The following is a 23,069-nucleotide window of genomic DNA, read 5'->3' as shown; positions in this document are numbered from 1 at the left end:
CACCTGAATGACGTCTCCCAGCATCCCATTCTTTAAAACATGCTGACCTTACATTGAAACTTACAACAAATACAAAACACTCAAAACTGAAATGCTTTTTCTAGTACTGCACTGTATGTTTTAGCTGTTATACGGATATAAAATATTAAAAGATACACAAAGCCCAATTTATTATATGCAGTAGTAAGTGTAAATTCTAAACAGTAAATTGTTATTTAAATTAAAAAAGTAATCCACACACAGAGGCTCCGACATTGTCCTTTCAAATTAAGAGCCCTGGATACAGTCTCGACACTTGTAATATTTAAAGATAGTTTACAAATGTAAAGTAAAAACCAAGAACTGCTGTTTGCTAAAACAGTGTCCATAATAATCTCTGCAGAGGAAAAATTATTTAAGATTATTACTCAGTTATAAAACAAAGTGAATAAGTCATTGAACACTTTTTTTTTTTTATCAAAACAAGTTTTATTGCATCATATTGCAATATGATTACATATATATATATTTGCATTTTTAAATATCCATTCAGTTATTAACTATTGCTCTTTTCTTTCTTCATTTCTAAGCAGCATGCCAAGATTAATTACTTATCATTATTCAGTGTATATCTTTATAATCTACAACAGGTAAAAACATTTTGTAAAAACAAATCTCAAAAGCAACTCCTAAATAGACACGAGTAGTATTACATACGAACAGTAATAAATGACAATGTAAACATCCAAAGTGTTGATGAAAAAGCCACGTAAAGACGCATGATTGGTTTCTTGATAGAATCGTCATGGTTACGTGGTCAATGCTGGTTTAAGACAGTACGTGATGCTGACAGATGACGGTGGGTAAATGTTATTAACGTGCACATCCAATGACGAGAAGAGGTGCAGCATACAGTTTTTACAGCACTGTGAGACAGCAGGAACATCCCATTAAAACCTGGTGTGACTAAAACACACAAAGGTCAATGTGAAGCTCAAACATCCACAGTGAGACCCACAAGAATGAAGGTGACGTGACATTGGATTTGCATATTCATGAAAATGCCCTCTTATGCACTCGGATTTGATTGATAGTTGGTAGAAAATAGAAAAATGGCTGTAACCATAAAAAAAATGAACAAATACGTATACACAAAACCAAGGCTCTGATAACATATGGAAAGATAACTTAGATTCACCTGTCTTTGAAACAACAGCATGCACATTTATTCCTAATACTATACATTTTTGCTGTAATAGTTGATTGAACAATGCCCTCTTCCATTATGCCACTGAAAAACAAACAAAATTAAGGTACAATATTTAATTATTATAAATGTTGTGAAAACCCCCCAGGAATTCTCAGTTTAAAGATCTCAGAATTCTGACTTTATTCTTAGAATTCTGGCTTTTTTCTCAGAATTGTGACAATCTCAGAATTCTGACTTTAATCTCAGAATTTTGACTTTAAAATCCCAGAATTCTGACTTTAATCTCAGTGTTGTGACTTTTATCTCAAAATTCTGACTTTTATCTCAGAATTCTGACTTTAAACTTACAATTCAAACTTCTTTCTCAGAATTCACAGTTTTTTTTTCTCAGAACTCCAACTTTTTTTTTCCTCAAAATTGGGACTTTAATCTCAGAATTCAGATCAAAGTCAGAATTTTGAGAAAAAAGTCAGAATTTTGAGATTAAAGTCTGAATTCTGAAAAAAAAAGTTAGAATTCTGAGAAAGAAGTTAAAATTATCAGTTGGACTTTAATCACATATTTCTGAATCTATTCACAGAATCCTGACTTTATTCTCAGAATTCTGACTTTTTCCTCAGAATATTAATATTAATAATAATAATAATAATGATAATGATAAATATATTGGACCTTGGTTGTTCTTTCCGTTGCCATAATCATCTTCCTGTGTCACATGAACAAAGAAAAAAACCTTATGGTTACACATCTGTTGTTGGAAACAGCTCCCGGGTTTATAATGAGAAGTACTTCTCATAATCACCATAGGGAGTTTAGCGCAGTTAAGGAATCCACAAATGTCGTTATACGGCACAAATGTTGCTTTTAATGGCAACATCGCTACATTACATGAGGCTGGGCAGTTAGCTGTATTGTGACCATAAATATGGAAATATTGGGCCTTTCAAGCTTTCATGAAACCACATTTGGAAAGCTGACGATGGCTTTTTTTTAATTTTTAATAGTATAGATGACAGTGATGATCAAATTTGAAACCAAAACCAATTTGTATAGTTTCCTGCCCAGCCCCAAACACAAATAATAATAAATGTATCCTGAAGTTTAGTTTGTGACGCTATAAATTAATCCTTGGCCACAACATAAGCAGCATGAACCGTCTTAAACCCGTGCAAGGTTTTTACTAAACATTTTAATACAAAAAAAGGATGAGGTTAGTGACACATTTCACCTTCATTCTTCCAATCCTGAGTTACAAGTGAAGCCACACAAACATCCATTACACTTTCCATCATCAGAAACAGTGAATGACAGACCCCAAACCCTGTTCAGGACCAGGATAGATCCCAAACCTCAGCTTTAGGGTCCCTTTGCTTTCCATCAGCACCTTTTAAACATTGAAACTACTTTTAACCACTAGGTGGCGACATCATTTAAAGAAACAGACCCAATCCTTCCTACATTCTCCAGATGAGAGGAACATTACATTATATATGCTATGGAAAAGTTCATACATGTGTATATACACACTGGGCTTCATGGCAAAATAGAGTTAAAGTCATGTTTGGTATGGCAGTGTATATATTGGCATGCTTTTCGGGTGAATTGTAAGATGTTGATTCCCTTTTTTCCAGCATACTATTAAAACTCCAGTACAGTCCCATAAAAAATACAAACACAAAAAAAAAAAACTAATGCTGACATTGGGTTTAATTTAGCATGAATTGTGCTTTTCCTGCCCCAAAATCAACAAATACGCAACTAAAATAATATTCTCGTCCATGAAGTACAATTTTTCTGAATACCTGTTCTACATTCAGTGCCTAACATTCCTTCTGTTCACATACTATCTGACTTCTGAGAAATACATACGTGTATGGGTTTTTGGAACATTTCCAATATTGTAAAATCAAGTTTTAGGCGCAGGGTCTGTCATTATTAAACCCTGGTATGTACAAACTGGGCTTTTAATGACCAGACCACCACTTCCAGTGTATCTACATGATGGCACCCTCAATGCAAAGCACAGCATTGCTTTACATTTAATTCACAGTTCATTTCTACACAGTAAGATTAAATAAAAGTTTTGTTTTGTTTTGTTTTTTTAAAAAAAACCTAAAACAAACAAACAAGAAACATTTCAACTCATTGTTGGAGAAGTGCTTGGTTTGTGGTCCAGCTTTGGCTGCAAAGATAAGATGTGAGGTCATAGCAATTGGCTCCATTCCCCATGATCACAGTGGGATTATTTTTTTACTCCATGCCATTCCGCAGCATCTGATTGGCTGCGATAAGCATGACGCTGATGATGAAAGCCATGGCGAAGGCGCAGATCAAGCTTTTCCTGACACACGTTTGTCGATTCTTCTTCTTTGGGTGGACTGTGGGGTATGAAAGAGGCAAAGACGAGGATTGTTTACTCACCGAACACAACTAAACAGCCTCATGTCTTTCTTTAAAAGTTGATTTTAAAAACTTTGGCAGAAGTGCCATAAGTACTCTCAGCGCTGGCTGCTGACATCAAAGGTAAATGGCGCAAAGTGGGACTTTTTCTCCCTTTTATCTCGTCTGTTGGTTAAAACGCCTTTCTTTCATCATCTCAGGAGAGCGAGAGATGGCGATCAGACAAATATGTCCTCCAACAAGCCTGACAGAAAGAGGAACAACTAAGCTTTCTCTGTGTCCGCCTGAATGTCTCAGTTTGTTAGAATCACACGGTGCATCAATAAATCAAGTCAGAGCTCCGATTGGTGGATCTGAGAGGAACTGTAAAAGGCTTTGAGGTCCCATCAGATGGGAAGGAAATGGGAAAAGGCAGACATGAAAGAGAAGTTTAAGGATGTGGGATGAATGAGAAGAGGGTTAAAGCCTTTCTTAAAGGTAGAGATGAAGAGGCTCCTCATCTCTTCTTAATCCGCTTCTCACCTGTTTGTAGAGCCTACATTTCTTTTAACTTTTCAATCCTTTCTCACCAACCTGATGGTGAGCTCTTCCCTCAATGCCAAAACCTTTGTAAGAAAGAGAACCCGCAGCTCCTCAATGCAGTCTTTACCCTCCAATAAAGACATAAGCAAAACAAAACCCCCAAAATATGTCATTCAAGAAGTTAGGAGGCATATCAAGCTCAACATAAAACAACAGCAAAATGTCACAAAAGTATACAAAGTAAGAAAAACAAATTGATTCCAAAAATACACGTAATGACTAATAAAACACACAAAATGACTACAAGGCACAAAAAACTGCAAATAATGTCTGCAAAGACACAAAACTGGCAACAAAATTACACGAAATGACAGAAAAATACACAAAAACAAAAAAAAAACTGTAAATGACTCAAAAAATATTACAATTTGACAACAAAAATTCCAAAAATGAAAGAGAAATATACAAAATGACAGAAAAATACACAAAAACTATTAAAAAAACTGTAAATGACTCAGAAAAATGCACAAATTGACAACAAAAATTCCCTAAATGAAAGTAAAAAGACAAAATGACCCCAAAAACCAGAAAAATACACAAAACATCATAAAATACATTAATTGAAAAATGCACAAATTGACAACAATTCTCCAAAAATCCCCAAAACATATACACAGAATGTCTCCAAAAACACTCAAAGTGACTAAAAACTCACAAAGACGAGGAGCAAAGACACAACCCTTCTTTGTTCTTCCTTGTATTGTTGCCAGATTGGTCATGATTCTAAATTCTGACGTGAATGTTGATAATTTAGCCCTCGGATCAAATACAATCACATCTTTGTGGCCACTTGAGTTTCTCCATTGCTGCATCAGTGTCCTGTTGGTGTTTTCTTTTTCCTGTGCTCTGTGATGCAACATAATTTAATCTTATGCAACAGGAACAGGTTTTCACTGAAACTTTTTAGCAACTTGTTCAGTTAAAAGTTTGTAAGCCCCAAAATATCATGGATCCGTTACCAGGGAGTGATTGTCATGTTGAAAATATTTCTGTCAAATTTCATATTCAAATGGAAGATTTGTGTTAATATTTTGAAAACTGATAGATTTAGAAATGTCTTTTTAAAGATGATCTTTTTTCTCCAACTCAAATATACTGTATTGTTTTTGACTGAAGGCGTCCTCACGGCTGTTTGTTTGTCTTTTCCCTGAAGTGTTTGTATCCTAGTCTAAATCCTATCGTGATTCTTAAAGGATATGACAAAAAGCTTTGTCTCAAACAATTGCACTACACCGTCAGAGTACTTCTGTGAATCCTGCCAAGGTAAGTAAATATTAACTTTTGCATGCAGAATAATTTTAATGGACTTAAACCAAGCAGACTGGCAATAATGTGGTTTGCATAAAGAAACCATAAATTGCTTTTTTCACCGTAGCAGCTAGCTTAGCATCGCAAAGGACTCCAGCATAACACGTCTAAATCCAACATGTTAAAAAGTCTGAAATGTTCATTTTGCATCACATTTGCATAATTTGTGCACTAATCTGAGTTGCTAAAGCGACAACTAAATTTGCACAAGTGATTATTTGTTAATAACTTACAACACGTCCAAGTACAAATTTCATATTTCAGTTTGAAAGCTTTAAGGTAAATCACAAAATGTGCACACTGCACTTGCATCAACCTAAGAGCACCTGCTAATGTATTTGGCTGTTTTTTGTTGTAAAATATTGCACGGAAACAGGATGTTCCTTTTAATCCCCTCCACTAAACTGATTGCTAATCAAAAGCCACCAGGGGACAATAGAGGAGATGTTTTGCAAGGCAAATTAAGGTTGACAGATGTCAGCTGTATTTCAGATATTTGGAAGTAATGTTTTCCTACTTGTCTTCATTTTTCTAACTTGGGGCTGATGTATATACAAGCATCAGGAGCTTGAAGTTACTCTGAAAACATCAGATCTTGTGAGGGTTTCCTCAGTAGGTCTATTAAAGTAAATCAATGGAGAATTATATGCATATGGAAAATATGCAAACTGAAAACATGATGAGCTATTGAAGCTTAATGATGCATCATCATAGCATTAGAGTACATGGTGCAATGCAGTTTGGGTTTTTTTTTTTTTTGGAAGAGCAAAAGTGAAACCTTCATAGGGTCATTCCATGCCGTTTCACAAATGGCCCACGCACTTCGGTCTAAAAAAAACTTATAGTTACTAAAGAAAAATTGTTTTATGTCCCATATTTATACTATTAATTAAAACCAAGATTGTTTTCTTACATTTCTACATGCAGTTATGGACCAATGAAAAAAAATGTGAAAAAAAGGGTTTTTCCAGATTTGAAAAGACTGTCACTCAAGAACCAATGCATATACGGTATGTGTCTAATCATTAGTGATTTGAACAGTCCTGGTCACAGTACAGTGAGGATGGGGGAGGGGCTTAACACAACTAATAGGCCGATTACATCGATGGCTTGTGTCGCCTTTATATGTGAATTGAACCAAATTAAATTGGTATTTTGCTTTGTATTTTTGTATATCTTAGTTACTGATTATTAGTTAGTCTGATTTTTTTGTATTTTATCCTATTCTGTTTAGTATATTGTGTATTTTTACAAGTCCAAACAGATGGAAGCAATATGACAAAAACTTGTTGATTAAGAAATGGGGGTGGGATTAAAAAAGTCTTTCTTCTTCCCACTCCCCTTTGAGCAGACATATTATTACAATTATGTGTATATGGATCATATATATTATTTTGAACATCTCTGATTTTTTTTCTCTGTTGTAGTTTCCTGTGCACAGTCTTTTTTGTTCCTTTTGTTTTCTTGTCCCTGCTAAAAAAAAAACAAAAAAAAAAAACAATTTAATGAAAAAATAAATGAAAACAGTCGATGTACATACTGTAGATCAAAGGTGATCAAATTACAGGGAGCTGAGTCATATGCAAAAATATTTACTGAAGTCCCAAACATGTTCGAGCCCAAAACCCCAACAAACCTTTTTCCAATTTTGAGAGTCTGGCAGGTCCACCAGAAAGAATGTATAGCACATCTTATTGTATATTCTGAGAGAGTAGGTAGAGCTGTATTAGTATACCAAATTACAGTTTCCTATGTGGTGTAGTTATTGAGAAATTGGAAGCTGAAAATGGAAGAAAAATAAGAACACGGAAATCGACACACATCCCCTCACTAAATTGTCCATATCTCAAAAAGTATTCATTCAATCAAATAAAAAAAATTACAGTAAGCCAAAGGAATTATTCAGGAAAATATTGCAAAAAAACAAAAAATGAGACTGAAGTGCATGGGATGTCCTGAAAATTCGTTGAAATGACATGGAATGACCCTATAGTACAGTTGGATGACATGAAGTTGTGGCTGGTCAATATACTGTATTACACACAGTTTCATCAATCAATAATTTATTACCTCCACCAAGGAGGTAACATTTTCACCGGTGTTCATTTATATGTTAGCAGGATTACGTCACAACAAAGAAAAAGACAAAGATAACACTTATGCAAAGGTATATTCCATTAAGTTTTAAAGGGGACCTGGATAAATATACAGATTTTTGATCAGTTTAAAAAAAATAATAAAATCAAAAATCCCTCTCTCTCATTACTGGCAAAATGTCAAAAACTCATCTCATGGTTTGTAATTCAAATTTGAGTTTATTAAATTTTGTCCATTATGTTGGGTTGGTTCCTCAAATACCCCAGCAAATTTCATCTAGAATGGATTGCGCATTTTATTGCAATTTTTTCTCCCCGAAAAACAAATTTGGAAAGAAATATCATTGAATGATCATGGTACCATGATGAGGATCACTGATCCAGATTACTGCCAATGGGGCAAAGAGAAGATTTGGTACTTGGTGGAGGTTAGAGCACTCTGAGTGCTCGTTACTTAGATTACTTGTGTTTTCTGTGTCCTTTCTAAACATATCTATCATACAACACGTTACAAGACGGTTGTGGTATTGATCCTTTGTGCTATACTCTGGTCTCTAATTGATGTTTGGTTGTTTGTATTTAAACTCCTCCCCTCCGGCAGACGCTACAGATCACTGTACGCAAAAACTACCCGCCATAAAAACAGTTTCTTCCCCCAGGCTGTCACACTGATCAACTCTAAACAGTCATAGAGTGTCAGACCTGTTTCTGTTACTGTGAAATAACCTGGAACTAAACATAACAACCCTGCATCAACCTGTCACTGTGAATGTTCATGGACATAATATTTTCATTTAAATGTTCACCTGCACTACTCATCAATGCACTACTGCACTATTATCTTATTATTATTATTGTATTTTTTATTTTATTTCATTATTATTATTATTACTATTATTATTATTATCTTGTTATTTTATTTAGTTTGCACATATTAGTCTAACTACTCTTATACTTATATATTTATATTTATGTTTATACTTCTTTTTTTATTTATTTTTCTTTACTCTAGTTGATTGTTATTATTTAATGTTACACTATATGAGAGCGCACAGGTCACCAAGACAAATTCCTCGTGTGTATTCATACACTCTTGGTCAATAAAGTTGATTGTGATTCTGATTGTATTTTTGGCTGTAAACTTTCTTGCGTGGACAGTTTTCTCACCTCCTTCGTACTCAGGGCAGTTCCCTGAGGTTTCATTGAGGCTCTCCTCTTCGGTGATGATGATGTTCTCAATGTCCTTCATTGTCAGATGGTCTCGGAAGGCGTGGAACAGCACCTGCTTCAGCTCATCCAGAGACAGCTGCTGCATGTCAAACTGCGGAGACACCACACCGTAATCATTGCAAAGGCACACAGTCCTCCTCACCAGGGCAGAGAAATACAGGAGACAAGTGAAGGATACGCTAACGATAGTGGGAATGTGAAACACATGTCGAGCATAGATACATGGCTCTGTCAGATGTTCTGTAAAGCATCCGTGTGGTGCTATTTTTGGTGGATGAATCAGTTTGCAATGCTGCACGTTTGTATTATCATAGGGGGATAACTGTCCCCACACAATGCCTTTAATAGATGTATCAATTAGTATGGAAACACTGTTACACACACGTCCACGTAGGCGGTTGTATTATTAGTTGTGGAGGAAAAAAGGCTGATGAGGCGCTCTTCACTTCCAACTCTCCCTGACTTTAGGACTGAATCTTTGTCATCTTGTCTGTGCGCCCTTCTAGAAAAAAAAAAAAAAAAGAATTCACATGCCTTCGGCGCTCTCTCTCCCCCATCTCTATACCACTCTCTACATCATCACACCCACTTGTGTGTCTAGATTATTTAGCTCGCTGACAGCCGGAAATACAATCAGCCGCTTGGTTTAGCACAACAGATGGACACATGGAGACAGGCAAGGCAAAGATGAGGCAAATTAGGGGTTGACAGGTAGATGAAGGAGACAGAGGCTGTAAGATAAGAAAATGTGAACGTGTGATGAGGTCAAAGCAAGGAGAAGGACAACAAAGTAAAAGCAGACAGAAGCAGAAAACAGGTTTGCGATACAACAGGGGTAGATATGGAAAAAAACTGTGCTAATGACGAGGAGATCCTCATTTCAATAGAACCTATAGCTCATGTCTCATGGCAGTCTACTGTATATTCTATGAGTGCTAGCAAAAGTAGCTTTTTATCTGTTTGCTTTGGGTGAAAAAGAAACTGGCTGTGTTCGAAATTGCATACTATTGTACTACTCATACTAAGTCTGGCATCAAAATAAGTATGTAGTGCGTTCAGGTTAGATAGTATGAAAAGATTGAAACACCCAGATGTTTCCTATATCAGGACATTTTTTAAGTATGCACAGTGGGCACATAATAATAATGCATTGGATTTTATATATTGCTTTTTCATAGACACTCAAAGTGCTTTATATTGATGTAATAATACATTTTTTTTTTAAATCAGAGCCCAAGGTCACTTTACAGTGCATAGTATAAAACCACAATAAAAGATAAGCTAAAACAGTATAAAAACAACAATAAAAGTGAAGCTAAAACACACAGACAGGGCAGGGGTGGTCAGGTGGGAGATGCTGCTATAAATAAGTGGGTTTTAGTGCACTTTCACTCTATACACAGTGGTGGTAAGCTACTGTTGTAGCCACAGCCGCCCTGGGACAGACTGACAGAAGCAAGGCTGCCATCGATTCCACCACCAACACTCACTCACACACCACATTCATACTAGCAATGTGGGTAAAGTGCCTTGCCCAAGTACACAATGACAGTGACTTGGATAGAACAGGATTCGGTTATTGGATGACCCACTCTACCATTGGTTCAGTGCATGGTCATGGGGCCTCATACTAAACCGCCCCATGATGCATTGCGAGAGGAATGTAAAATCGCCCTGGGACCAGCTTCAAGCTAAGAGTCAAACATCATCTTTTCAAAACAAAAGCATTTCCACTTTCTCTTTCATTAGTTCTTTAACACTCTTGTAAATAGGGCTTTCGTTTTGAAGTTAACCAGAAATTTTGTCAGTAGCAAAATAACGGGTCTACAAAAATCTCCGGAATGTCGGCATGAAATGTGTTTTCCGTGGGTTTTATGGATCAAATGACCACATGCTGATATTCTACTTGGTCACTTTCTTGCTTAAAATGTTTTCAGAACTTTTAAAGTTGGAGAATCAACGGATATATTTAACCTCAGTGTGCTTCAGGTTTTTTTTTTTGTTGTAAGTTCAAAATGCATCTTGGGAAATTACAAAGTATACTTCAGTGGGAACGGTCATCATCATAATCCTCCTAACCATACTTATGAGTACACCATTTCAAACACACTCACTGTGATGACTAGGGAACCTAAGAGGACATATTTTAATATCAGAACTGGTAGAAAACACACATTTCCATGTTTGAAATTTATTCTAACATATTAATCCATACATTGTTTGTTCTTAAGGTATGTTTTGCCATTTAACCACATTCCATCATCTGACAACACAATCGGTATTGTGTAGTTGTGCTTTAACAGTACATTTATTTAATCTTCTTTATCCTGTGCGGGGGTTGGTACTAGTAAACCTTGGTCGTGATGCAATCTACACATTAAATATACAAACACACACTCATATATATAGTCACTCCTTTGGGCTATTTCAACATTTCAATAAACCTAACTTATATGGGCTGTGGGATGAAGTCTGAAGGCCTGGAGAAAACATTGGCGATATTACAAATGATGTTGTTTTGTACTTACACTTGGGCAATGAACCACAGAACCAAGGTATTACAGCCGGTGGATGGTGAAATAAAGGCTTGAAGGGATGACGGTAGATTACCGTGTCAGACTTTGACAAAGACAAAGTTGCACTGTTTTTTGTTAATATTGGCAATCACACAGCCTGATATGTCACTGACATTTTTTTGTGTCTGTATTTGCAAGCAGTTAGGGAAGTATTTGCAGTTGTGGCACTGTTTACGATGAAAATATCAGATGTATGTGGTAGGTCTATCTGAGTCTCACACATTTACATACAGTATATTGGTGTGTAGCATTATTTTTGATATTTAGTTACATGAGGGTATTTCTATGATATGATAGACAAAAATGGACGATACGATATTTTGAAAAGGAAAAAGGATAGAAAATTGCACTTTGATGAATAATCATGCTTTTATTTAATTTTAACTCTGGACATACGTACTTTGGTTATGACCTCTCCAACCCATTAGGAATATTAAAAAAAAATAAAACAAACCATAGAAATCTGGTGTCTAGTAGATTTCTTTGTTTATATACCCACCCCAATGATACCACGATGACATTTTAATATTAACAATATGTTGCTGCGCAATATATTGTCAATATATTTTTTTCAGGAAAGTATATTTACTGATAAAAGTTGTCTGAATAAAACATTAACAGATATATTGTCCCACCTTCATTTATTTCTCTGACTTATTGTTTGAATTTTTTTTTTTTTTTTTTTTTAGAAAACTTTGCAATGTATATTGTTTTACATTCAATATTAGGTGACCCCCCCCCCAACAGTCACAAACATGGAAATATAAACCAATGACACCCCCCACACACAGTTATTAGGTATTAAATTAGGTCTTTAAGTATGCGTGCTACTCTTCGCCCTGCAAATGCGTATTGATTCAAATCGAAACATTTATACGATATTTCCAGGTGATTTACACTGTAATCACGGATACATGGATCGGAATGCAATACCTCACACCACATGTATAGAAAGCCAAGCTCACTGCAGTAATCCAATAATAAAAAGAAGACAGACATTTTTCCCCCTCACACAGCACAACATATTTCTGCTTTGTGGAATTACAACCTTTTGGAGTCATTTATTTATGACACAGCCTGAGTGCTATTGTGACAGTGGTGAATGAAGATGAAGGACACAACAACAAACAAGGATGTGTGCAGGAGTATAGGCTGTGATCCGCTAAATAAAAACATCACACTACTTTCTGCACAACAAGCTTTTTGGACGTTGGCTCCTCATGACCCTCACGTCTAGATTGAATAACAACGCTCATGTAATATTAAAGGAGGTTATTAATATTCATAAGGAATCTTTGAGGTTTGTTTGTTCACTTTTCTCACAGCAATGCAATGTTTGGCAATTTTCAGATGTAATGCTTATTATTATTCTGTCATTCAAAAATTCGATCTCCTGTAATTTAGACACAGTATATATTTGAATTGGTGGTGGGACTAGAATAAACATTTTTATCTAATTAATTAGAGACTTGGTAGTTATTTAATTGCATAACATTATTTGACACGACAAACAATGTTTTCCAATTGAAATGGATTTTGGAATATGACTGAATCAATGAAAACAATAAATGAGCTTAAACAACAAAATTGTGTTAATCATTTTCATTATGCAAACATAATGTGCAATATGAATTAAAAAAAAAAGGTTATGATTGCATTGTTTACAAAGCACAAACTTAAATTTAAGTAAGCTGTATTGATGCTTTTCTGGATTTTTAGTAAACTTTGTTTTTGTGTATTAAGATAAAAGCACATGCACTTAGTCCAGAACATTGAGGTTCTCCCATAGTCTGTGTATCAGTATTATGGGTGTACCGGGAACTCGTGAAATAAGAAAAAAAAAAAAAAAAACCCAATATATGGTATACAGTATATATTTTTTTTAAGTTATGTTATTTTTCTGTAATTAATTAATCACAATCAAAGTGTTAAAGTCCCAGCCCTATGGAAGAGGATTAGGGCCACTGAAAAAAAAAAAAAAAAAAAAAAAAAAAATCACAATAATAATCTTAATTTTTTTTTTTGTCTTCATTTTTATTTTATTTTTGTCTTGGTTTTTTTGTTGTTGTTTTTTAGCCCTAATTTAAATGATATTACATAATTGTATTTATTTACACTGAAATAATTGCATTTAAGTCATGCATTTTTGGCCTTATAACATTGCACTGTTAAACTGGTTTTGGATCAATTTAGCACAGGTTGCATCCTCATCAATACAGTGAATTATATCAGGATTCGTGCTACAGAGGCAACACAAATCATGTCCATTGCAGAGCACAAATGGGAACCTTTTACCACCTCTCTTAACTTTTCTGTTATACTGCCTCATTGGGCACCTCAGGGTAGATCTTCAGGAATTGACGGCAGTAGTTTGAGGGCACGAGTCGCACCTTCCTGCCATTGCTGGCTCTGCCTGGAATAGCTACAGGAAAATGGAGAATCGCCTCTTTAAACTGCAGTCCTGGCACAGCTGACATGACAGCCAGGGGAAGCAATGTGGAGAATATACAAGATATCTGTCTCATGGGCAAGGTCCTCAGCGGATGCTTCGACCTCAGTGATTTCTTTCCCCTGGTTGGTCTCTGAAGGACTCAGACACCCACGGATAAACATGCTTATTGGATGGCAGGGATAAAGACTCGAGTTGAAACCATCAATGTCGTCTTTAACATAATGGACGTAAACCTGTGATATTTGTCCATTAACCAAAAAAAAAACAAAAAAAAACAAGGTCGATTAAGTGAAAAAGCCAAGATTCGTCAAGTGTGACCAGCTGCAGACGTTGTCATTTTTCTCTCCAGTCTAGCTTCCCTTTTCATCTCTTCAGTCAGACTCTGCACTGTCACAATCCCCTGACATCTTGGATGGAGTATCATTTACTAGATTGAAAAAAACAAAACTAATTCTAGCAATAAGAACAGTTCTTATACAAAAAGATGAAAAATGCCATGAATAATAGACAGCATCCAGAAACACACTGTCAGGGTTGAGGTCAATTACGTATTTCAGTTATCCATGTTCAATTACAATTGCAGTGACCAGCATTTTTTTTTCAAATTACACTTAAATTACAATTATTTTTTTATCCTCAGAAAATCAATTCCAATTATGTTCTCAATTACTAAAGTTCAATTACAATTAGTCACAATTACTGAGCGTGAAATAAATAACCTAATAAAAGTTAACATTCCTTTTGTGTCAGCTTTCTGTTAGCATCTCTTATGATAACGGGTCCTAAATCATCTGTAAAATACACTAATACACTAATTACAATTATAATCACATAGTTGATTGTAATTTTAAAAATCTGCTGCCGTTGTAATCGTAATTAAATCGTAATTGAGTTCAGATAATTGTAATTGTCATGAAAATTCTCCAATTATGAAAACATGTTTCACATCAAGCTTTCACACATTTTACCATTTAAAAATAAAATTAAATGGAGGGGTATACTGACACAAAAAAGGCTCAGATACCCACATTAAAAATATTAAAACCTATATTTTTATTGATTAGGAAGTCTAACAAAGTAACCAATAGATAGGAAATAAATTAGATAGATATTTGTTTTTAGTGTATTTTACAGTTGATTTAGGACCAGTTATCATAAGAGATGCTAACAGAAAGCTAACACAAGAGGAAGGTTAACTTTAATTAGGTCATTTATTTCAGGCTCAGTAAATGTGATTAGTTGTAATAGAATTTGAGAACTTAATTGTAATAGACTTTCAGGAAAAAGAAAATAATTTGGAAAAAAATGCTGGTCACTAATAATAACTGAATTGTAATTGAACATGGGTAATTAAAAACAGTTGTAAATGAAAAATGTAATTGACCCCAACCATGCATTCAATGTGATGCAATGGCAGAAAGCTGCTAAAACATTTACTGTTTTTTTCAATCTAATGTGCATTTCTCCTCTGTAAAGGTTGTGAAACTAAAGACATTATTACCATTAGCATCCTGACAGAAAACATCCATCAATTGCCAGCAGTTATATAACAGATACACCATGATGTGGCAGAAATCGCTCAACTCAGTCTCAACATTATTGATGAAGGAGTTTATTGGTTGTTGAACTCGTTCAGAAATGTGATGTGAATATTTGACCTAAATTAGGTATAAATATAGCAGATTACTTTCCTGAAAAAGCATTTTAGTTCCACCAGCGAGTCCTAATGTTGTTATATGATTCACATCAGGCTGGCTATAAACAGTTCTAAATCCATGTCCCCACAGCTCTGCATGCCCGTAGAGCTCCTTATTATCACACTTTAACAGATGTTTGATGACATCTGTTTAAAGGTCCCATGTCATGCTATTTTTCACCCGTCTCCATTTGTTTAAAGAACCCCATAAACATAGTATTTGAGGTTTATTTTCCTAAACTCGCCTGTTTTCCAGAGTTTTAGCCTCTGAGCAACTCTACACAAACAGGCTGATTTGTGTCCCACTTATGCATATTCATGAATGGGCGTGTCTATAGACGGCACAATGACTTCCTCCTCCCCGCACGGTGATGTAGGGCCAGAGGACGGCCCGCCCTCCTCCCACCCACTTCATAGCCGAGCTCATGCTGCTTTATAAACACGAGACAGAGCGTGGGGGCGAAGCGTTCACTGGTACATACATAGACTGTAGAAAATACATACATAGCACTGTGCGAAGTACGCTGAAATGCTGACCTTTGTGGGCGTGTCTGTTTACATGTCAACCACGGCAGAGAGCTTCCTGGAGGCGCGGCTTCTCCAGCTCAGTGTCGCGTCAAATTCATCATCAAAGTGGGAACGCGTCATCAAATTGGAGCGAGGTGTTTATGCTCACCCTGCAGCAAAAAAGGAGCAAATCACCTTTTAACTAACGATTGAGGGAATCAATGAAAAAAACACTTTGGACATGTGTATGAAGCCCTAATAGCACTTTTATATCGTTTAAAGCACAGAAAAGTTGGTTTAGCGTAACATGGGTCCTTTAACTGAGAGACATTTAAAGCAGCTGTCGGAATATCGCCAGTTTTGAATCTCAGGGTTAGTACTCACTCCTTCCAAAGAGGTGTCGTGAGACATGATATTATGAAGATTAAGCTGCAGAATGTTCACATTTTCCACAACATGCATGCTGTAAATTATATGTAATGTAAAGAAGTTAAAGAGAAAGTATTCGTATGTTAATCACAGCTGGCATTTAAAGAGAAAACATCTGTCATCTTTTTTGCACTAAACAGGATGACATTAGGGCCACAGATCTCACTCCATCCCCTGTTATTTACTTTTCTCAGTTGGAAAAATACAGTGACTAATACAGATGTTGTTTTTCCCACTCCTACAAACCATCACTGTTATTTTTTTCCCCTCCCTTTCTCTTCAGTCTTTCTCCATCTCATCCATTAAAGCACAATATTACAGTTTTTGCAACGACATTAATTCAAGTGATAGAAATGACAGAAAAACCACCAGTTTGTACTTCAACCAGTGATCATTGGTTTGAAGGTTTACTGCGGCTTCCATCATTATGCAGATGCCACTTCTTGTATTCCCATACAACATTTCAAGTTTATTTTTGCTCATATGGGTTTATAAAGATTTTCTTTTTTGCAGTTGCACATCTCCAGGATTGCTGAGCAATGACAGCATTTTAATACATAAATTAACTACATAAACATGAAAATATAATATACCTATGGACATTATGTATAATACAACGGCATATTTGTGCCACGTTAAAAAACAAAAAAACAAATCTGGCCACTACAAGATTAATGTTGTGATTTTACGAGAATAAGGTTGTATCTTAATTACATCGTAATTCTATTAAATTAAAACTTGCGCGTCACATCACACATTAGTTGCGTTCACTTCAACAGGGGAGTTTTTTAAGATACGGCTTTATTCTCATAAAATTATGACTTTATTCTCAAAATATTACAACTATATTCGTAGTTCTCAGATTTCTTTTATTTTAATGTGGCCCTAATACGCCATCATAGTATAACGCATTTCTAACATTTTATTTTACTTATTTATTCACTTTTACTGAGTCTGCATATGTTTTCAAAGGTTAGCACTATGAGAAGTGCAATCCTTTTGTGACATCTATGCACGTTTTAGATTTATAACTGGGAATTCCCATTCATGGACTTCACCAACATCCACAGTCTGAATTTAAAGGGTTTGTGAACCATTCATGAAAAGCAATTCCAACACCACCCCGCGAGTAAGGCTTCGAATCACTTTCTGCAGAAAAAAAAAAAAAAAAAGACTTTCCGAGGCCGTTTAGTTACAGTTCATGTGAGCTCCAAATGGTTTTTAGATCATGTTTTTATGGAGGCTCAGGTGGTTGAGCGTGCTGGCCATTAATCACAACACGGGTTCACGACCCGACTGTAAAGCTCATTAAAAATGTGTTCGTCAAGCAAAGCTATGTGTGGCTGGCCCCTGTAAACGTTTTTGGAATGCTTGGTTTTACAATTCTACACACCAGATTTGGGGTCAATCATGGCATAATTATAATAGTAATTGTAATCTTTTAAATCTGTTGCTGTTCGTAATCGTAATTGCATTGTAACTGATTTCAGATAATTGACTTTGTAATTGTAATTGCCATGAAAATTCTACAAAAATTGTCAATTATAATTAAAGGCAAAACTGGGGTACAGCACAGTACACATATGTAGTAAACAATAAAATAGGTTTCATATCAAGCTTTCCCACATTTTACTATTTAAAAAAATATTAAAACCTATATTTTCATTGATTAGGAAGCCTATTTCCAATAGATCGGTAATAAATTAGATGACAGATGACAGAAGAGATGCTAACGGAAAGTAGGTTGGTAACTGTAATCGTAATTGAATTGTAATTGAACATGGGGAATTGAAAACATAGATGTAACTGAAAAATGTAACTGACCCCAACCCCGCTACACACAAAACTGTATCTTTGAACCAATGTTTTATTTTCAGACGCACACGATCATAAATGTGGCAGCAGCAGGAGTGTCGAGAGTTTTTCCAAGACATAAAAGCCTCCTGAATGTTCTACTCAGAAAAAAAACACCACACCAGTAAAGCAGGGACTGTTTCAATAAATCGAAAATACAAGGCCATGTAGAAAAGATTGATTAAATACTAATATTTACACATAAAAGGCCTGACATGTTTTTCTAGTGGATATTTCATGAACACACTAAACTGAGTCACAATGACCCACAGTGATGTATCCATCAGGGAGGCTCCTTCATTTCTCTTTTCGACACAATCACACTGCCTCTGCTCCGTCTCCCTCTCAGTTCTGGGAAATATAAACAGACACAGAAAATCCTGCTGCCACAGTCCTCAGAGACACGCTTCCACCTACCGATTCACTCTCCCTTCCTCCCCCTCCTCACTCTTCTCGCTCCCTATATTGGTTTGCAGTGCTCTTTCATTGCTCGCTGCCTCCGTTCTCTCCCGTCTCTGGTCTCCTGTCTCGTCTTTTTCTTCTCCCATTCTTCCTAATTCCTATCTCCCTCTGTAGGAGGTCAACATTTTTGAATCACCTCTGAGAAACACACTGTCTGCTAAACTGGTCTTTTGTGCACGTCTCTTTTTCATGTCTCACTTGGAGCCTGTCCTTTATATCTTATTGTATCTTTATGTGGGGCATCCCCACTATGCACCCCCTCCCGCACACTCAGCCACACAAATCCAGTTGTAATCTCCATCTTTCCTCTCCATTGTGTTTCCTGTTTTAGCCTCACTCCATTGCACGTTACAGTTGGTCTCGCTTCATCAACCTGGTTGAATATTCATTTCCTGAGTAGCTGCGAATATACGATGGTCCAAGTCATTTTTGACCCTCAGATACAGATGCTTGCAAACACTAACAAATAACCTTTTTCTTTTAACTTTTCATTATTTTTGCATACTTAAGAGACACAAAGACATTGTGCATCCGTTTACCTTTTTTTCAGGATTCTTCACATCCTGCACCAAGAACTCTGACAGTCTCTCACGTCTCCGTATCACTCAACTTCTTCAATGTCTAGAAGCAAAAAACCACTTGCTCCGTTCATGGTCTGCAACTTACTTTAGCCTGTACAAGCTACCAGAGATGCTAGCTCACACAGAGAGAGTTAGAAGACCACCAGAGGGGCTTAAAGCTATACAATTTCTACAGTTTTGAAGGGCAGTGCAAAATAATATTGAAATGCAGACATTCACACTTAATAAAATACCAGCATCAATAAGATATAATGCTGCCTTATATCTGCCACAGGGTTTGAGACAACTGAGTTTAGTTTATCACAGGGCAAACAAGAGCATTCAGAGCGCAAACCTCCACCAAGTGCTAAATCTCCTCTTGATATTGGCATTTATCTGGATGAGTGATTCTGATCATTGATCCATGATCATTCACACTTTAAAGGCTTGGAAGAAATTTCTATTCCCATTGATAGTGATACAGTAGGTCCAAAGAATCGCAAAAAAATGCGTAATCTGGATCTGATGCGGATGAAACTTGGTGGGTCAATCGAGGTACCAACCTGACACAGCTGAGTCAAATTGAATATAGATCGGTCAGTTACGGACAGAGATATGATTTTTTAAAATTGATGCCAATGATGATTTCTATTTTTGAAACTGATCCAGAATTAGTATTTTGATCTTGATGCCATCTTCCATAGTGTACTGTCTATGTTTAGTTAAAATTTTGCACTTTTGACGTTATCCTGCTGACGGACCAAAAAATAAATACACGTCGGTGAAAATATTACCTAATTTGTGGTGGTAACAAAGAGAAAAAAAAGAAAGATTAACAGACTGGTTAGATGCTCAGGAAGATCTTGCAAATTCTTCGAGTCAAGTAACAGCTTTAAATACCACTATCCTCAGCTGGATTATCTTCAGATTGTCTTGTTTGCCAAAAAGAAAGAAAGTAGATCTGCAGAGGAACAACAAACTTAGGTAGTGTGTCCAAGAGTGTGTGTGTTTTGGTGAGTGTTTGTTCAAACTAGGGCTTTACCTTAAGAGGCAATGGCTGTTCTGAGTCCAGAAATACACAAATAGGTAAGTGAGCAAGAGAAGTCTCAAGGATTGGGGCTGATAAGTGATGGAATATGAGAAATGAGAAACATTTGACTCACCTGCCAGAAGATATTGTCAATGGTATTGCCCAGGAATCCTTCCCTGTTGTCAGATGACAGCAGCTTGGGCCCCAGTATTGTCATGAACTCCTCAAAGTCCACTTGGCCATCGCCTAGAGGGAGGTAGATCCACAGAGATGCAGGGCGTGAAGCCACAGGAAAGAAAATCACATACTTGGAAAGGCATGCAGAGAGGCCAGAGCTAAATAATGCAATGCATGACAAAGTTTGTTTGTTTCAAGAGACAGAAAGGACACATTAACAGATGGCGGTCCTCTCATGCATAGAAAACACTGGCGTATCATTAGCATTGATTCACCATTCAAATAAGGTGTGTGCACCTCTCTGAGTCTGTGCACGAGTGACCATTGAATTGCAATCCAGGGACCGAATGATACAATTCAGAAGCATTAAACTGACAAAAGTTTTGGGACTTTGAATTGTGTTAATGTGTTTTGTTCGACACATCAAATCAGTGATCAATGAGCCGTGCGACTCGGTGATGGCTTTACATAAACAGATCCTAGTTACTGGTAATGCACTACACATGTTCACCAATAAAAACTGTATAAACATTTCTTCGGGATGGAAATAACGTATCATTTAATGTGAGGCAGCATATTAGCATTGGCAATCTGTTGACAGAGGTGTTGCATACTCAACAATATTAGGATAGCTGCTTATTTTATTTGCCGGTTCTGCTGATGTCCATTTTTCCACTAGAAGTTTTTTTAATTTGCCAGGAAAGAAGACACAACATGATGTTTAGCATATACGAGTATGCATTCTTTTACACAAATAACTTCAAATTAGGGCAGGGACTTCATCGCGCTAACTGTGATTAACACACTAAGCTTTCTCATTGCACAAGTTCCCATTATACCAAGAATACTGGTGCACAGACTACAAGAAACAGGAAAACCTGAGAGGAAGTTGTTGTTTTACTTTCTGGATGTTAATTTTAGTTTTTAAGAAAACACCGGATGAAAAACAGAAGTTCATTTGTGTGCAAAAAAGGGTTAGCTCTTCCACCTCAATGCTAAACATGTAGCGGCTAGCACGGACAACGGCCCTAGTCTGAACAAGTAGTGTCTCCAATACAGGGTTCAGATCCAAAATGAATAAATCCATGACCAGTGTTTGGAATAACCGCGTTTAAAATAACGGCGTTTTTCAGTAACGGGGTAATATAACTAATTACTTCTTGTGTCAAACAATTGTTAGAAGATTAATTTAGATTCATTAATTATTACAAAGTCTCTCATTTTTTTAATTTATTTTTTGATCAAGGCCCACCTCTACTTACAATATATTTTTTGGGGTACTGTCTAAAGACTCAGATTTATGCAATGTTTCTTTAAAACCCACTTTACATCGGAAAGTGAGATAAACAAGAAGGAAGTCGGATGTAAGAGATGTTCTGACAGATATTCACGTCTAAAAAATAAATGGCTGTACAGTTCTCAGCTGGTCGGACGACTCGTGAAAGCTAAAGCAGAAAGCTTTCAGCTTTGACCTTTGATATTTACCGTGAGCAGGAGAATCAGGAGCAGGTAGATGAGAACCGGATAAAAGATTGACAGGTTGTTAGTAATGCAGGGAATGCTTGCAGGAAATTGCGATCCTTTAGGCAATTACAAGCAGCAATGGATCTGAAGAAGTAGGAGCACGTGGTCTTGTCTTATTACCAGCGAGGAATTTAATAGTGACATGTGATTGTAGTTTAGTATTAGGAACCACGTGTCCAATATAATATCGTAATATATATATATTCTAATGTTGTACATATGGACTTGTAAATGGCTGCCGTCTGTTAAGTGTGGGTGTGTTTCCCTGCACTCGAGCGTGTCTTACCATCCATGTCCAGTCTCTGCATGATGATGGCCAGCTCCACTTCACTGGGCATGTAACCCAGTGAGCGCATTGCCATTCCCAGCTCCTGCTTGGAGATAAAACCATTCCCATCGCGGTCCAAAACACGAAACGCTTCACGGATCTCTGCAGATCAAAAGACAATGTAAGGAATTCATAAAGACTCTTGAATCTGTGGCTGAAACACATTAATATCTTTGCTCATCCTGGTAAGCAAACAGCAGTATTTCTTTATGATACAAAAACTGATTCTGTCATAAGAAAGGATTTGTTCGTAAACGCATCGATAGCTTAACAGTGCTTCCACTGATACGTCATGTTTTTGTTCGGCATTTTACAAAAGGTTGTGATGAACATTTGTCTTCATCCCGTTTCTTTCATTCTTAAAAAGCTGGATTTCTTTTAATTCCTCAGTTTTAGTTCCATCAAGTGATATTTATATGTTCCTACATCGACCAATGGCTGTTTGTGTTTGAGATGATTGATTAAAAAAAGATTTTTTAGTTTCCCTCCATGTTATTATGTCACATATTCAAATTAGGATCGATCAGCGGTTCGTAACTGGTCTCATCCTGGGATTTTACCACGGTCATTTAATCACGACCCAAACTTTTTTTTTAAAGAATTCAACCAACCAAATATATTTTTTCAAAAATATCCGTTTAAAACACACAATCTTTTTTTTTTTTTTAA

The 23,069-nt window shown here is 36.3% G+C and overlaps 1 protein-coding gene across 1 annotated transcript in view; it reads right to left on the bottom strand.

The window, feature by feature from the left end:
* Positions 1 to 1,862: 1,862 nt before the first annotated feature.
* The window catches only part of caln2 (calneuron 2), a 42,065-nt gene continuing 20,858 nt past the window's right edge, over positions 1,863 to 23,069 (bottom strand). Inside the window, exons 3-6 of the mRNA XM_028466773.1 lie at positions 22,359 to 22,502; positions 20,505 to 20,617; positions 8,743 to 8,896; positions 1,863 to 3,567 (exon numbers count right to left, since the gene is read on the bottom strand). Of these exons, the coding sequence (XP_028322574.1) occupies positions 3,440 to 3,567; positions 8,743 to 8,896; positions 20,505 to 20,617; positions 22,359 to 22,502 (539 nt within the window). The 3' untranslated portion in view covers positions 1,863 to 3,439. The remainder of the gene's footprint in view (positions 3,568 to 8,742; positions 8,897 to 20,504; positions 20,618 to 22,358; positions 22,503 to 23,069) is intronic.

Source organism: Gouania willdenowi, chromosome 14 (assembly GCF_900634775.1).
Source record: "Gouania willdenowi chromosome 14, fGouWil2.1, whole genome shotgun sequence".
Taxonomy (NCBI): Eukaryota; Metazoa; Chordata; class Actinopteri; order Blenniiformes; family Gobiesocidae; genus Gouania; species Gouania willdenowi.
Note: the sequence above shows the minus strand (reverse complement) of the source record. Positions and strands in the feature narration are given on the sequence as shown.